The following is an 18,613-nucleotide window of genomic DNA, read 5'->3' on the forward strand; positions in this document are numbered from 1 at the left end:
GTCCGGCCCACCACAACAACAGGCTCCATCCGCATGCCCTCGTCTGCTTCTGGGGGAAGTGGAGCCTTGCTTCCCCGTCTGTGCCGGTGGGCTCCTCCTGAAGAAGATGGTGGTTGGGATAGAAAGCCAGGGGTCCGCACTACCCGGTCTATGCGGACCCCGAGCCGTTTCCCTGAGCTCTGGGGGACATGGGGCAATCCTGGCGCAGATGGCCTGGCTGGCCACAACCCCAGCAGACCCTGGGACCAGGGCGTGTGTTTCGTGCCGCCTGTAGCGACACAGCACGAATGAGATCTGTCATTTCAGCCACCCATGCAGGCTTTTCCGGCTCCGGGCTGCTCTGCCCCCCAGCTCGCACAGAGGGTCTGTCTCCCAGCACCCCCACCAAAGCCCCAGCTGAAGCCCCAGCCCACACTATCTCCCTCTCCAAAGCCATCTCCAAGGCTATCTGCAATGACTCAGGATGAGCCAGCTGGGTCTGTATGCGCAGCTCCGTAGGAGAGAGCGCCTGTATGAACTGGTCCCGTGCTAGCTCGCTCTGCACGGAGGGGGGCATGTGAGCATATGCCCGCCGAGAGAGGCTCTCATTAGCTAGCACCCGTAGAGGCTCTCCAGGCTGCCTGCGTCTATTACTCAGTTCGGAGCGCAGTAGCCCGGGCTGTACACACTGTCCATAGCGCCTCCTCAGTGCTCCCACTAAAGCACCATAATCACGTCTGTCCTCGGGGCTAATCAATATCAAGCAGGCCAGAGCATCATCCGTGAGGCATAAAGCCAACTGCAGTGCCCTATCTTCATCCGAACATCCCCTAAAATGAGCTAACAGTTCAAACTGAGCATGAAAAGCTTCCCAATCCGCCTTACCGGAATACTTCGGGGTCTTAACAGATACGGACGCAGCCGGGAACTGGGCGCCGCCATGTTTGTTTACATCCTGAGCCCCAGATTCCTCGTGCCCGCTTCAGCCGCCATCACTCTAACGTCCTCCCTCAAGCGGCCTCTGGGCTCCGACGCCCTGGCGATCTCCTCAGCCAGATCCTCCGACGTCCAAGCACACGCACCTCCTTGGCCATAATCGTCCCCTACCTCCACCTTTCGGATTCCCTCGAAGCATTTTCAACCCCCGTTCTCACCTACGGTAGCTAGCCACAGAAGTCAGCTAGCTAGCTGGCTAACTTTTATCAACGTTTTTACTTCTGACACCAATGTAATGACCTGACTAGATCATGAAGGAACAATTGTCCAGACAGAGGTTTGAGTTTACGAATTGACGGTTTATTAACCCAACTTTACACAGGCTACTGTTTGGCCATAGCCCACGCCAAATAAATGAAAGATACCCCACAAGCCAACCGTGACCTTCTCGTATGAAGACCAGATGTAAGAGAAAGAACAATGGCTAAACCTGGTCTTAACTTCCAATGCTCCATCCCCTTGCCCAACCCCCCTCCACGCCACTCCGCCAACCACCAGGATGCCCGGCATCAGAACATTCAGGCATTCCCGTGATTGGCAGATAGCAGGTTGATTGGCATGTCGGACCCCGTGAACACTGGTAAGTACAACACAACACAATAATAGCCTAACACATAACACACCGCTGTCTGTGCGGGTCGCTACACAATTACAAATTAATTAAAAATGAAAAGCTGAAATGTCTTGAGTCAATAATTATTCAACCCCTTTGTTATTGCAAGCCTAAATAAGTTCATGAGTCACATCATAAGTTGCATGGACAGACTGTGTGCAATAATAGGGTTTAACATGATTTTCATTTCATTTCTGTACTCATGCAATTATGCACATGGAATTATCTGTAAGGTCCTGCAGTCGAGCAGTGAATTTCAAACACTGATTCAACCACAAAGACCAGGAAGGTTTTCCAATCCTTCTCAAAGAAGGGCACCTATTGGTAGCTAGATTGGTAAAAAAATATATATACATATTGAATATACCTTTGAGCATGGTGAAGCTATTAAGTATAATTTGGCTGTTGTATCAATGCACCCAGTGACTACAAATATACAGGCATCCTTCCTACCTCAGTTGCCAGGGAGGAAGGAAACCGCTCAGGGATTTCACCCTGAGGCCAATGATGACTTTAAAACAGTTTTTAATGGATGTGATTGGAGAAAACTGAGGATGAATCAACAACATTGTAGTTACTCCACAATACTAACCTAAATGACAGAGTGAAAAGAATGAAGCCTGTACAGAATAAAACCAAAGGAAACCTACAAATAATAACTTAAAACACAAGGCCAAATATACACTGGAGTTGATTACCAAGAAGACGTTGAATGTTCCTGAGTGGCCTAGTTACAGTTTTGGCAGAGCATGAAGAATTCTAAAAAGAATAATGTACAAATATTGTACATTCCAGGTATGCAAAGCTCTTAGAGACTTGCCCAGAAAGACTTACAACTGTAATCGCTGCCAAAGGTGATTCTAACATGTATTGACTCAGAGGGTTGAATACTTACAGTATGTAATCAAGATATATTAGTGTTTTCTTTTTTCTTTTTTTTTTTTTACAAATGCCATCTGTACCTGATCTAGTCTCATGTGTGGAGGAAGTAAGTGGAGTGTGGAGGAAGTGTGTGGAGGAAGTAATAGCAAATAGCTGGCAAAGCAATCCAATGGCCCATGGAGCGGAGCTGCCTGGCAGTCACTGAGGGGCAGAGTAGTAACTAACTAAACAGCTTGTTTTTAACAACATATCTTTGAAACATGAACATTTACACATTTTCCACACTTTTATGAGCATTTAAAACATAATCCATTAATTATATAATAACTATATGTTTTTTACAAAAATAGTTTTACTATTCCAATGACGAGTGGAGTGCCCTAATGGTGGGGCCACCGCTGGGTCTTGGATGTGTTTTGATAGATGATGTTACCATAGTCCAGGAAGCAGCAGTTGGGTTACTAAGGTCTTTCTAATGGATACAGTAAAACAATTCTTAGATCTGTATAGTAACCTAAGCTTACAGTTAACTTCTTATGGCTGCGGGGCAGTATTGAGTAGCTTGGTGCCCAGAGGTGCCCAGAGTAAACTGCCTGCTCCTCAGTCCCAGTTTTTAATATATGCATATTATTAGTATATTTGGATAGAAAGACCTCCGAAGTTTCTAAAACTGTTTAAATGATGTATGTAGGTAAAACAGAAATTATATGGCAGGCAAAAACCTGACAAAAAATCCAACCAGGAAGTGGGAAATCTGAGGTTAGTAGTTTTTCAACTCATCGCCTATCGAATACACAGTGGGATAGGGGTCATTTTGCACTTCTTAAGGCTTCCACTAGATGTCAACAGTCTTTATAACCTTGTCTGATGCTTCTACTGTGAAGTGGGGCCGAATGAGAGGGGATTGAGTAAGGTCTACCATGAGCCGAACATGCGCTGACCATGTGCGTTCAAGTGAGAGCAGCTCTGTTCTATCGCATTTCTGAAGTCAAAGGAATTCTCCGGTTGGAACATTATTGAAGATTTATGTTAAAAACATCCTAAAGATTGATTCAATACATCGTTTGACATGTTTCTACTGACTGTAACGGAACTTTTTGACATTTCGTCAGCTTTTAGTGAACGCGCTTCGTGACTTTGAATTTGTTTACCAAACGCGCGAACAAAAGTAGCTATTTGGACATAAATGATGGACATTACCGAACAAATAAAACATTTATTGTGGAACTGGGATTCCTGGGAGTGCATTCTGATGAAGATCATCAAATGTAAGTGAATATTTATAATGTTATTTCTGACTTCTGTTGACTGCACAATATGGCGGATATATTTTTGAAACTGCACTTGAAGGAAAAAGCGGAAAAAGCAAATCATGCAATAATCTGAGGTCGGCGCTCAGAGCCCAATCAAGACAGATGAGCTAATAGATAAGAAATTCTGGTTAAAATCATAATCTATATCTACTGGCTCTTGAATGACATGACATGGTTGAAACTGCTGCTTCAGTTTCAACTGTTCTGCCTGCGGTTATGGAACCCTGACCTGTTCACCGGACGTGCTACCTGTCCCAGACCTGCTGTTTTCAACTCTCTAGAGACAACAGGAGCGGTAGAGATACTCTTAATGATCAGCTATGAAAAGCCAACTGACATTTACTCCTGAGGTGCTGACTTGCTGCACCCTCGACAACTACTGTGATTATTATTATTTGACCATGCTGGTCATTTATGAACATTTGAACATCTTGGCCATGTTCTGTTATAATCTCCACCCGGCACAGCCAGAAGAGGACTGGTTCCTCTCTAGGTTTCTTCCTAGGTTTTGGCCTTTCTAGGGAGTTTTTCCTAGCCACCGTGCTTCTACACCTGCATTGCTTGCTGTTTGGGGTTTTTGGCTGGGTTTCTGTATAGCACTTTGAGATATCAGCTGATGTAAGAAGGGCTATATAAATACATTTGATTTGATTTGAAATTAGAATGACCGCAATGTATTAGGACTTGCTGCATGTTTACAATGCTCTCCATATGTATTTGGACAATGATGCTACATTTTTTACTTTGTATTTATTTGCCTGAGTTTCAATGAGGGAAAGTTTGCTTTTGTTGATTTGTATGTTTTAAATGTGTTTGTACGGGGTGTGCGAATAGTCGACACCTCATCGACACCTTAATTCAGGCCTAATATATGGCTAATAGGACATGCTAAAGGCCTTGTTAGCTACAGTGCCTTCAGAAAGTATTCACACCCCATAAATTATTCCACATGTTGTTGTGTTACAGCCTGAATTCAAGATGGATTACTTTTTTTTTTACCCATCTACAAACAATGTGCCATAATGACAAAGTGAAAACATGTTTTTAGAAATGTTTGCAAATTTATTGAGAATGAAATACAGAAATATCTAATTTACAGAAGTATTCACACCCCTGAGACAATGCATGTTAGAATCACCGAGTCTTTCTGGATAAGTCTCTAAGGACTTTGCACACCTGGATTGTACAATATTTGCTCATAATTGTTAAATTCTTCAAGCTCTGTCGTTGGTTGTTAGACATCTTGCCATAGATTTTCAAGCCGATTTATGTCAAAACAGTAACTAGGCCACTCAGGAACATTTAATGTTGTCTTGTTAAGCAACTCCAGTGTATATTTGGCCTTGTGTTTTATGTTATTATCCTGCTGAAAGGTGAATTTGTCTCTCCGTGTCTGTTGGAAAGCAAACTGAACGAGATTGTCCTCTAGGATTTTGCCTGTGCTTAGTTCTATTCCGTTTCTTTTTATTCCCCATTGTGTGTAGGCCAGTGACACAAAATCTCAATTTAATCTGTTTTCAATTCAGGCTGTAACGCAATAATGTGAGAAAAAAATAAAGGGGTGTGAATACTTTCTGAAGGCACTGTATACTTTTGCACCTTAAAATAAACTGCTACCCATAATTATGTTTTTGTTCAAACACTGCATATTGATATTTTGAATCTTAGCTATTGATATACAGTAGATATATTTCCAATGTAAATTGTATATCCTCCACTATAAATTTGCTCATAGTCTCCTATGATGTGTAATTGTTCTATATTTTCTGTACCTATGTGCATATACTGTATGTAGACTATGTGTAAATTCCTCTGTCTTTATTTATTGTGTCTTTATATTTTGTCTATTGCTCTCTGCACCATTTCACCAAGTCAAATTCCGGCTATATGTAAATGTTCTTGCCGAATAAAGGTGATTCTGATTCTGACTAAAGAATGTATATTCAACGTGTTTAAGTGTTGTATTTGTATCACTGTTTTGAAAGAGAATAAAAAAACAGTTATTTTCTGAAAAATAAATACATCAAATTGATAGACCAATAATTAGCATAAAAATGTATGCCATGCACTATGAACAAAAAAACGTATTCGATGCATTTCATTGTTAGTATTCTGATTGGCCAATAGATGGCGATTCATACCATGCCATGAAACCAAGTAAAATTGTCCATTGTTAACTGTAGTCTGTAACACATGGCTCTCCAACCCTGTCCCTGGAGAGCTAACGTCCTGTAGGTTTTCGCTCCAACACCAGTTGTAACTAACCTGATTCAGCTTATCAACCAGCTAATTACCATGTGGGCTAGATTAAAGTTGGCGTGAAAATCTACAGGACGGTAGCTCTGAGGGAACAGGGTTGGAGAGCCCTGCTGTAACATGATTCCCCTTGAAGCCAAGTCCAAACAGATATACAGAGCAACATTTGGAATATCCTATATGTAAAGAATCTTCATTTTCACATCACAAAATGAAAAGTGAATGTAGTCGTTCATAGGATAAGGGGGAGGGGGCATGAGCTCTGGGGGCCAATGCGACTTTCATCAATGTCTATTTTTGTTGTTGTTAATAAATAATTGTTGACAGTAACCCTCAAAAAAAGTCATTCGAAAAAACGATTTCATTTCCATATGTACTAGGAAGCTAAGTATTTGTTTCTTGGGATTCAAGAATGTGACAGATCAAAGTGCCTCAGGCCTTGAAAAAAATAATAATTTAACTGATTGAAAGCAAGGGGATATCGGTGAACAAATGCCGTGGTCAGGCTATGGGGCCAGTACAATAAGTGGTGCTTACTCAGATGTTCAAAACGTAGCAGACCAAAAACCTAATGCTCCTTTGGTAGTTCTTTATGAGTTTTAGTGTAGAAAACGATCTCTCCGCAGAAGCGACAGTTACAGGGAAGGTTAAAAACAGCTTGATTGTCGTAGCAACATCAGGGAAACTGGGCAGAAGGGAGTGGTGCAAATACAGCAGTTATGCAACATCTTTAATTGAGCCTCTCGCATTCTCCTTATTTGGCAACCTCACCACATTACGGAAAGAGACGAACTGTATAGGAAGTTCTGGGACAGGTCGTCTGGAAACTGGACAGCCAATAAATTGGTAGATGCAAACAGATGATCATCTTTAGCGGACAACAGTTCTTTTGGGCTCAAACAAAAGAATTTTGATCATACTGGTAAACCAGCATTTGAGTTGTGGTTACAATATCAACAGTCCCTTATCTCTGGTGCTTGGCATGCATAATTCAAGACTCATTTTAAATTGTAAGCAGCGCAATGGACATATAATGCACAATGTCTCAGAAAAGACTGTCTGGGTTGTCAATACTCAGAATGGAAAACAGTTGGGCTCGCAACCTGGACCTGCGGTTGTGAGGCTGGTTGGATGTACTGCCAAATTCTCTAAAACGACGCTGGAGGCGGCTATGTTAGAGAAATGAACATTCAATTCACTGGCAACAGCTCTGGTGAACATTCTTTCAGTCAGCATATCAATTACACACTCCCTCAAAACTTAAGACATCTTTGGCATTGTGTTGTGTGACAAAACTGCACATTTTAAAGTTTACTTTTATTATCCCCAGCACAAGGTGCACCTGTGTAATGATCATGCTGTTTAATCAGTTATTGATATGCCACTCCTGTCAGGTGGATGGATTATCTTGGCAAAGGAGAAACGCTCACTAACAGGGACGTAAACAAATTTTGTGCACAAAATGTGAGAGAAATAAGCTTTTTGTGCATATGGAAAATTTCTGGGATCTTTCAGCTCATAAAACATAAGACCGATACTTTACATGTTGCATTTATATTTTTGTTTCCTGTATATAGTTATAGATGATAGGCTATTGCATAATCTAACAATAGTAAACTAGTGTTTTGAGGGTGGACTGACTGTATTATTTGGCATTCATAGACTGGTTTTACACACAACAATCTTTTGCAACCTTCAAATGGGGGGACTAGATACTTGCCTGGCTAACCAAACTCCTTGCTCCAGCCAAACGCTACACCACACCCACAGACTTTAGTTTCTTCTCTGCAATGAGTCTGAATCTGAGTACCCAGAACGCAAACACATTCTAACCGCTCTGATTGGTCCCAGAAACCTATGGGTTGAGCCAAAGCCAGAACACACGCAGCGTTTTGAAAATTGGTCATTGCCTTTGATTCTCTAATTGGTTAGAAATGATCCAATCGCTGATGACTTTTGTACAACACCCCTCATTTTGACATCACCACAAACTACTTCAATTATGTCAGTCTCAGACTGAAGTATGTAGCGAACATAGAGCAGCGGAAGAATTCAGATTGAATTGTCAGGCAAACTAGATACATAAAGTGCTTTCATTTCTAAATCGTAAACCAGATACAGTATATATACAGTACCAGTCAAAAGTTTGGGCACAGCTACTCATTCAAGGGTTTCTCTTAATTTTACTGTTTTCTATACATGTATATTTTAGATTCTTCAAAGTAGTCACCCTTTGCCTTGATGACAGCTTTGCACACTCTTGGCATTCTCTCAACCAGCTTCATGAGGAATGCTTTTCCAACAGTCTTGAAGGAGTTCCCACATATGCTGAGTACTTGTTGGCTGCTTTTCCTTCACGTTGCGGTCCAACTCATCCCAAACCATCTCAATTGGGTTGAGGTCGGGTGATTGTGGAGGCCAGGTCATCTGATGCAGGTCATCACTCTCTCTCCTTATTGGTCAAATAGCCCTTACACAGCCTGGAGGTGTGTTGGGTCATTGTCCTGTTGAAAAACAAATGATAGTCCCACTAAGCGCAAACCAGATGGGATGGTGTATCGCTGCAGAATGCTGTGGTAGCAATGCTGGTAGTGTGCCTTGAATTCTAAATAAATCACAGACAATGTCACCAGAAAAGCACTCCCACACCATCATACCTCCTCCTCCATGCTTCACGGTGAAAACCACACATGCGGAGATCATCTGTTCACCTACTCTGTGTCTCACAAAGACACGGCGGTTAGAACCAAAAATCTCAAATTTGGACTCATCAGACCAAAAAACTGATTTCCACCGGTCGAATGTCCAATGCTCATGTTTCTTGGCCCAAGCAAGTCGCTTTTTCTTATTGGTGTCCTTTAGTAGTGGTTTCTTTGCAGCAATTTGAACATGAAATCCTGATTCACGCAGTCTCTTCTGAACAGTTGATGTTGAGATGTCTGTTACTTGAACTTTGTGAAGCATTTATTTGGGCAGCAATCTGAGGTGCAGTTAACTCTAATGAACATATCCTCTGCAGCAGAGATAACTCTGGGTCTTCCTTTCCTGTGGCGGTCCTCATGAGAGCCAGTTTCAGCATAGCGCTTGATGGTTTTTGCGACTGCACTTCCGAAATTGACTGACCTTCATGTCTTAAAGTAATGATGGACTGTCGTTTCTCTTAAATTATTTGAGCTGTTCTTGCCATAATATGGTCTTGGTCTTTTACCCAATAGAGCTATCTTCTGTATACCACCCTTACCTTGTCACAACACAACTGATTGGCTCAAATGCATTAAGAAGGAAAGAAATGTACTTTTACCAAGGCACACATGTTAATTGAAACGCATTGCAAGTGACTACCTCATGAAGCCTGTTGAGAGAATGCCAACATTGTGCAAAGCTGTCATCAAGGCAAAGGGTGGCTACTTTGAAGAATCTTGAATATAAAATATATTTTGACAGTCGTTGGTTACTACATGATTCCATATGTGTTATTTCATAGTTTTAAAGTCTTCACTATTATTTTACAATGTATAAAATAAAATAAACTTAGAATGTGTAGGCATGTACAAACTTTTGACTGGCACTGTATATCTGGAAATCCCAGCTCATTGGCTATCTACCTAGCTATGTTTCAAAACGATAGGAGGTCATTGGACCAAGACACTATCAATCAAGTGAATGCTGCTCGTCCATTGGTGCGTAATGATGTCTGATCTTCATGGGCTAATTGACATGTTCTGTAGACAAAATGTAACATGGAATGATGAAACATGTTTAGTTGCCTTCTACAGTGTCTAAGGTTTGCACAGAAACCAAACTTGACCGGGTTAAGATTGTGAGGTTTCTGGCTGAGGATAGCTGAACGGAACCAGAATTATTAGCCTCTCACTTTGCCAGAAGAAATGCAATTCTAATCATATCTAAAGCATTCCTTTAAAACGTGCTTTTTTGACATCTGAAATCCAGGAAATGGCTTCTTGATATAAACTGAGTGGGACAGTGCAGGAACTCATCATTGGCAGATATCAATGGACTGTCCAATGGCAGGCATCAATGGGCGTTTCCTGATATCAAAAAAAGCCCACATCAAGAAACGCCCCAAATTGTGGTCTGCAATTGCACTATATTGCAAAGTCCTACTGGGCAGACTTCAATTCAATGTCTATTTTATGTTGATACAACATAATGTCATTGAAAAGACGTGGAAACAATAGTCACTCAACCAGTGTGTGCCCAGTGCGATAGGCCTATGTCAGTTTCCGTTTCATAAGATGATTGTGAGCTGCACACTCCATTATTTGATTACACGCGATGGAATCCATGTGCATATGCCTATTGCCTACTTATATAGAAAAACTCAATTGACATAGACTGTTACTTTTTCACACTATTTTACACTATTTGAAAATCTCCGCAGCGGCAGTCCGCAGTCAGGTTTCAAACGTTAGGCTACTTTGGACGGCAGGCGGGGGAAGAGAGGCAATCCTGGGGTGAGATTTACTTTACCATTCAAACCAGTGCTGGGTGGAGCTACAGTATCTACGGATGGAGTCACTCCAAACTTTGCTCGCCAGTCGCCACAAATACTTTACTTAAGCAAGTTGGACTATTTACCAATGTAAATGTCCGGCAGACAAAGTGTCCAGGTGAACAGCATTTTATCTCCCTCCATACTGAGTTTTATCGCGCAGCAAGTCCCGTTTTTCTCCAATATCGGAAGACTGAATTTTATTTTATTTTAAATAACAAATGCTGATTTTGCTGGAAATGTAATCTATGAAACAAAGGCAGAAGTTGCAGGAGAATTGATTCCTTTTTTCCCTGTCCCGAGAACTATTGGAAGAGATGTATTTCTGATCATGGACTAAAGAAGATGCATTTGCCCTGTACATCAAAACACATGTTTTGCCTGCGCGATTAGCACACAGAGATCCTTGTGGATTAATTTAAGGACGATGGATAATTTTTTCACCGAGGTAAGTTGGCTATTAAAACTTTGTTGTAATAAAAACGCATCGTTGTTGGTTAAACAAGTCTGTAGTAGGAATTATATTTCAAGAAAGTGATGGGAAACAACTTTAATTATTTTTGGGGGGGGCTGAAAGTTGATGCCATGTAACCTATAGGAAAAATACTTACTTATGCGCGCTAAGGAATACGAACGAAGAGCAATTTTTCTTATTTCTGTAACATCGTTCCTTATAATGCAATAATGTGAGAGTTCATCAGACAGTGGGTCGTAACGCTAGCTCATAGATTTAGGCTGTGTGTCAAATGCTTCTGGATAAAACAGGGTTTGGACCTTTTCCAAGTAGAACTCTGGCATTTCCGTACCTTCGTTTTTTCACGTTTCCTCCTAGAAGACATCCTGCGAAAGCTAATAATAGAAGCAATAGAATATGGATTCAACCTACACCACTTGAGTAAAGGGAAACTGTAATTAGCCGACAATTAACTCTTGTTGATTTGACAATAGGCATGCATATTTATAGCCTATAGAAAACCCAAACACTATGATCCTCGTTACTACGTCTGCTACTGTAAAGGCTTGTTATTACAGTTTAATCATGTTCGTTAAAGAACTGATAATGCTTTATACCTTTCAATATTTTAAATATTGTTATCCCACATTTGCTATTAGCTTAATGCTTTATATTGATCCTCTTCATAAAAACCTGAGATATTAAATGGTATAAAACATGGGATAAAACACAAAATGCTTGTAAGTTTAACCTGCATACAAAATTAACCAGTGTTAAATCAACACTGATGGTGTTCAATTCAACATTGGTCCAGTGTCTACACAACGCGTGTGGCAATAGGCCTAGCTGATTATTGAGATGATTAGCAATGCATGTGTGAAAAAAAACTGTGTCTTGAGTATCATTTGAAATGTTGAGACAAGAAGAAGGGGAGGGGTGTGTTGCACTTTAACCGTTCGCTTTCTCGGTGTGGAAACGTTATTTGGAGAGTTCACAACCTGCTACACTTATGAAAAACAAGTTTTGATTTATTTCATACCATTTACAAGTTTGGTCAATTTGTTCATTGCGTTTTGTTTGTGCGCAATCAGCATGTGTCTTGTTTCTCTGTCCTCTTAATGTTGACGGAGCATGTGCAACTGAGCACACAGTACCCATTTGGGGATGTCTGATTTGAGATTCCTTCTCAGTCATTTTTCTTCATCCATTGTGAATGATAATACAGTGCCTTTGTAAATTATTCAGACCCCTTGACTTTACATTATTTTTGGTTACGTTACAGCCTTATTCTGAAACGGATAAAAAAATTAAAAAAATCCTCAGCAATCTACACACAATACCCCATAAAGACAAAGCAAAAACAGGTTTTTAGAAATGTTTGCAAATGTATTAAAAACAAAAAACAAATACCTTATTTACGTAAGTTTTCAGACCCTTTGCTATGAGACTCGAAATTGAGCTCAGGTGCATCCTGTTTCCATTGATCATCCTTGAGATGTTTCTACAACTTCATTGGAGTCCACCTGTGGTAAATTTAAATTAATTGGACATGATTTGCAAAGGCACATACCTGTCTATATAAGGTCTCACAGTTGTCAGAAAAACCAAGCCAAGAGGTCAAAGGAATTGTCTGTAGAGCTCTGAGACAGAATTCTGTCGAGGCACAGATCTGGGTGAAGGGTACCAAAAATATTCGGCAGCGTTGAAGTTTCCCAAGAACACAGTGGCCTCCATCATTATTAAATGGAAGAAGTTTGGAACCACCAAGACTCTTCCTAGAGCTGGCCGCCAGGCCAAACTGAGCAATCGGGAGAGAAGGGCCTTGGTCAGGGAGGTGACCAAGAACCCAATGGTCACTCTGACAGAGCTCTAGAGTTCCTCGGTGGAGATCAGAGAACCTTCCAGAAGGACAACCATCTCTGCAGCACTCCACCAATCAGGCCTTTATGGTAGAGTGGCCAGACGGAAGCCACTCCTCAGTAAAAGGCACATGACAGCCCGCTATGAGTTTGCCGAAAGGCACCTGAAGACTCTCAGGCCATGAAAAAACAAGATTTTCTGGTCTGATGAAACCAAGATCAAACTCTTTGGCCTGAATGCCAAGCGTCACGTTCTGGAGGAAACCTGGCACCATCCCTATGGTGAAGCATGGTGGTAGTGGCGGCATCATGCTGTGTGGATGTTTTTCAGCGGCATGGACTGGGAGACTAGTCAGGATTGAGGCAAAGATGAACGGAGCAAAGTACAAAGAGATCCTTGATGGTAACCTGCATCCATGTTCAGCCTGGTGGCCTTCAACAAGTGAGATCCTAAGTGAATATGTTATAATTAAAATTAAGTTAAATTAAGTATTTGATGAGGCATTATTTTGAGGGCCTAGTTTTACACAAATACAGTGGCCTGAAACTCATGGTTTTCAGGGATGCGAGTCACATTATGATGGCTTGCAAAGTAATGTGTAATTCCTATTGGAATCCAGCCAGAGTGGGGATATCCAACATTTTTATTCACCCGCAGCCTACATTTAGAATGACTGCCAGGTTGAAAATGATAAGATATGAGACTACCTAAACCATTTAATCTGGAAAAAACATTTCCAAGTAACAGATTGAATTAGTTTTGAAAAATGTATGTTATTTATATTTGAGTAGCATATGATTAATTAATCAATCAATGTACATGCAAAAACATAGATATTGAAACAAACAATTCTAATGAACATCCTGCAATAGAACATGCTGGGAAATATGATAATGATGGTGTGGTTTCGGTTTAACACTGGTTATTAACAGCAAAACTGATGTTCTTTTTAACTAATGAGTGTTAATTTAACACTTAAAGAGTTAATTTAATACCGGAATCAACACGAAAAAATGGGGAAGGGTACATTGAAAAACACTGGCTAATTTGCTGTGTGAGTCAGGGAAATACTGTGTCGAAACCACAGTGTACATACATTTTTGGTATTTATTAGGATCCCCATTAGCCACTGCAAATGCATCATCTACTCTTCCTGGTCCACAATGACAGTTGATTTGTGATACCTGTATGATGAAAAGAACACCACTCCTTTTTGATGATGCAGGTATAAGCTCCACCTGAAAAAGTGTTGATGTTTGAGTCACACCTGAATATCACTTTGCCCCAAGCGGTTATTGCACCACCACTGACAGTTGGGAAAGTTGACTTCACCTATCTATCATTACGTATGATGTGTTTGTTTATTGGCGTGGGTGTGGCTGAATGTGGCTGAATATAATTTCAAAACCCATTTCCCCCTCAGGTAGAAAAGGCATGATCATTACCATAACCAACCAAAGTAGGCAAACAAGTAGAGGCAACAGTTAGTTGATATCCTTGTTGCATGACAACAGGACGATCGCCAAGGATCTAGAAATTCTGAAAAACAATGAATATTTCTCATTGCCAGAAGTAGGCAGGCTCACACAGAGTAGTCTCAAATATCGGCCTGCCTGCCTTTATATCTCTCAGTTAATCTCTGCCTGAAACAAAGCCCCCAGTCTTTAAGGAAAAGGGCATTTGACAAGGAAACAAACTCGCTTCCAACCAGTAAAGGTTGTGCAGAGAATGTAGATTAGCTTATTTCCCAAAGGTAGATACATATAGATATATCCTTTTCGGTCATGATATTCAAAAGTCAAAACACTGACTGGCTTCAAGGTTGAGTGCTCATTCATTTAGTGGTGATAGACGGCACTCACCACTGGCCATTTTATTGTACGTTTCCATAGATTGGTAAGATAACATTCACAAGTAGGTTTTCCTGTAGACTCCCATGGCCCATTTTTAGTAGCCTACAACCTTATCCAGTGGCCAGTCGGTCTTGACACAGCAGAGTCAGACGGTTCAATGTCTATCAGCACTGTCAGTTGAATGGGCTTGTGTTTATTTGAACTGCTGTGTTGTGAGCGGACTTGTTTCAAGATAGCTTAGGCAGACTTCCCTTTCCACCTACAGTGTCTTCAGAAAATATTCCTATCCCTTGATTTATTCCACATTTTGTTGTGTTACAGCATGAATTCAAAATTGATTCAAATGGATGACACACAATACCCTATAATGACAAAGTGAAACATGTTTTTAGAAATGTTAGCAAATGTATTGAAAATGAAATACAGAAATATTGCATTTACATAAGTATTCACACCGCTGAGTCAATACATGTTAGAATCACCTTTGGCAGCGATTACAGCTGTGAGTCTTTCTGGGTACGTCTCTAATAGCTTTGCACACCTGCATTGTACAATATTTGCCCATTATTCTTAAAATAATTCTTCAAGCTCTGTCAAATTGGTGGTTGATCATTGCAAGACAGCCATTTTCAAGTCTTTCCATAGATTTCCAAGCAGATGTATGTCAAAACTGTAAATCGACCACCCAGGAACATTCTGTGTGTTCTTGCAAAGAAACCTTGGCCTTGTGTTTTAGCTTATTGTCCTGCTGAAATGTCATCTCCCAGTGTCTGGTGGAAAGCAGACTGAACCACGGTTTCCTCTAGGATTTTGCCTGTGCTTAGCTCCATTCTGTTTGTTTTTTGTATCTTGAAAAACTCCCCAGTCCTTAACTATTTCAAGCATACCCATAACATGATGCAGCCAACACTATGCTTGAAAATATGGAGAGTGGTACTCAGTAATGTGTTCTATTGGATTTTCCCCAAAGAGCACTTTATATTCAGGGCAAAAGTTTTATTGCTTTACCACATTTTTTGCAGTATTACTTTAGTGCCTTGTTGCAAATAGGATGCATGTTTTGGAATACTTTATTCTGTACAGGCTTCCCTTTTTTCACTCTGTCAATTAGGTTAGTATTATGGAGTAATAACTACAAGGTTGATCCATCCTCCGTTTTCTCCTATCACAGCCATTAAACTCTGTAACTGTTTTAAAGTCACCATTGGCCTCATGGTGTAATCTCTGAGCGGTTTCCTTCCTCTCTGGCAACTGAGTTAGAAAGGATGCCTGTATCTTTGTAGTGACTGGGTGTATTGATATGCCATCCAAAGTGTATTTAATATCTTCACCATGCTCAAAGGGATATTCAATATCTGCTTTTTTTCTTCTTCTTTGTGTTTGAAATGTTCTGCTTGACTGAGGGACCTTACAGACAATTGTATGTGTGGGGTACAGCGATGAGGTAGTCATTCAAAAATCTTAAACGCAATTATTGCACACAGAGTCCATCCAACATATTATGTGACTTGTTAAGCATATTTTTACTCCTGAACTTATTTAGGCTTGCCATAACAAAGGGGTTGAACACTTCTTGACTCAAGACATTTCAACTTTACATTTTTAATAAATGTGTAAAAATGTTAAAAAAACTATTTCACTTTGACATTATGGGGTAGTATGCATAGGCCAGTGACACATACACATTAATCCATTTTAAATTCAGGCTGTAACAAAACAAAACATGGGGGAAAAGTAAAGGGGTGTATACTTTTTGAATGCATTGTATCAGGTCCAAGGCTACCTGATGTGTCACTAATAACACTAGCACATTACTGGTAGAAGTTTCCCACTAGTGCAGCTCCGGGTCAACTAGGCTGATTTCCCCTATTCAAATCTTAAACTGAAGAATGAAAACTGTTAGAAAGTGAAACTACATCCTGAGCACTGAGGGACAACTTTATTCTACACTTCTGGCAGGTCTGTGGGACTGAGTGCTGACATGGCCAATGGCCATTTGAATCATGGAAGCATTTTTTGATAGATACAGTATGTCTCAACATTTGAAACCCATAAGAGATTTAAGACGGTGTCAGCTCACTTCACTAAAGAGGGTTTCTTTCATATCATTTTATCAGTATAACTATTTTGCGAGGGTACTTCTTGTACAGTTGCTGATAAAACAATCATCGGTGATCATCAAAAAAAAATCTCAAACACCGAATATACTCTTTCAATGCACCAGTCACTTATTGAGGACACTGTGACCTAACTGTTTCATGAGCAAAATATGTTGAGCCTCTGTGAATACAACCTCGTGAAATCATTCTAGAATACCTCTGCTTTGCAGGCTACTCCCATAGCCCGCAACTGTCTGCATTTCTCATTAAGGGCATAAAATATAATAGCCTAATCATGATGTTAATAGTGTTACCACAACAAACACAGTCTATATACCCACATTATACTGAAACGCTCTCATGATGAATTCAAAGCAGCAGTGCTGTGTTAGATGTTGAAGTGTCTTTCTTTCTTCCGGCTTCTTCAAGGGTTGAAACATGACACCTGTGAAACGGCTAGATGGAATTTAAGATCTTGCAGATTTATAATTTTGTGCTCAGCTGCCTTCTTTGTCTTCTACCCAATGCGGTTAGCCTGTATTCCTGTTCTTACTGAACATGTGCTTAGTCTGATGCTTCATTATGTGGACAATTGTCGAGATTAATTACAAGTTAATAAACTGGACACAAGACAAACAGCCATACAAGTGAATATTTGGGAACACTTAACTTGACGGGTACCTACTTATGTACTTCATAACACAGTTATAAACCATACATACCAGCATTCATAAGCAACAACTGCAAGGCAACAATGGCAAAACATAACAAAAATATCAACTTGGTGGTTGTTGGCTCAAGTCGACATAAGCACGTGTGAAACTGCTAATGAGTGTGGTATGTATGGGTTATTAATGTGTTATGAAGTAGGCTTGTAAAGGTTTGAATGTCAGGACATGAAATTTGTTGGAGCATGTACAGTTGAAGTCGGAAATTTACATACACCTTAGCCAAATGCATTAAACACAGTTTTTCACAATTCCTGATATTTAATCCTAGTAAAAAGTCCCTGTCTTAGGTCAGTTAGGATCACCACTTTATTTTAAGAATATGAAATGTCAGAATAATAGTAGAGAGAATTTTTTTTTTCAGCTTTTATTTCTTTCATCACATTCCCAGTGGGTCAGAAGTTTACATACACTCAATTAGTATTTGGTAGCATTGCCTTTAAATTGTTTAACTTGGGTCAAACATTTCAGGTAGCCTTCCACAAGCTTCACAGAATAAGTTGGGTGAATTTTGGCCCATTCCTCCTGACAGAGATGGTGTAACTGAGTCAGGTTTGTAGGCCTCCTTGCTCGCAGACACTTTTTCAGTTCTGCCCACAAATTTTCTATGGGATTGAGGTCAGGGCTTTGTGATGGCCACTCCAATACCTTGACTTTGTTGTCCTTAAGCCATTTTGCCACAACTTTTAAGTATGCTTGGGGTCATTGTCCATTTGGAAGACCCATTTGCGACCAAGCTTTAACTTCCTGACATGTCTTGAGATGTTGCTTCAATATATCCACATAATTTAGCTTCCTCATGATGCCATCTATTTTGTGAAGTGCACCAGTCCCTCCTGCAGCAAAGCACCCCCACAACATGATGCTGCCACCCCCGTGCTTCATGGTTGGGATGGTGTTCTTCGGCTTGCAAGCATCCCCCTTTTTCCTCCAAACATAACGATGGTCATTATGGCCAAACGGTTCTATTTTTGTTTCATCAGACCAGAGGACATTTCTCCATGTGCAGTTCCAAACCGTAGTCTTGCTTTTTTATGGCGGTTTTGAAGTAGTGGCTTCTTCCTTGC

The 18,613-nt window shown here is 40.5% G+C and overlaps 2 protein-coding genes across 2 annotated transcripts in view; one reads left to right on the top strand and one right to left on the bottom strand.

The window, feature by feature from the left end:
• The window catches only part of basp1 (brain abundant, membrane attached signal protein 1), a 131,787-nt gene that overhangs the window by 63,797 nt on the left and 49,377 nt on the right, over positions 1–18,613 (bottom strand). The gene's annotated exons all lie outside the window — the stretch shown is intronic.
• The window catches only part of myo10 (myosin X), a 273,035-nt gene continuing 265,008 nt past the window's right edge, over positions 10,587–18,613 (top strand). Inside the window, 1 exon segment of the mRNA XM_070436603.1 lies at positions 10,587–11,000. Coding sequence (XP_070292704.1) covers positions 10,980–11,000 — 21 coding nt within the window. The 5' untranslated portion in view covers positions 10,587–10,979.

This window comes from Salvelinus sp. IW2-2015, linkage group LG32, assembly GCF_002910315.2.
Source record: "Salvelinus sp. IW2-2015 linkage group LG32, ASM291031v2, whole genome shotgun sequence".
Lineage (NCBI taxonomy): Eukaryota > Metazoa > Chordata > Actinopteri > Salmoniformes > Salmonidae > Salvelinus > Salvelinus sp. IW2-2015.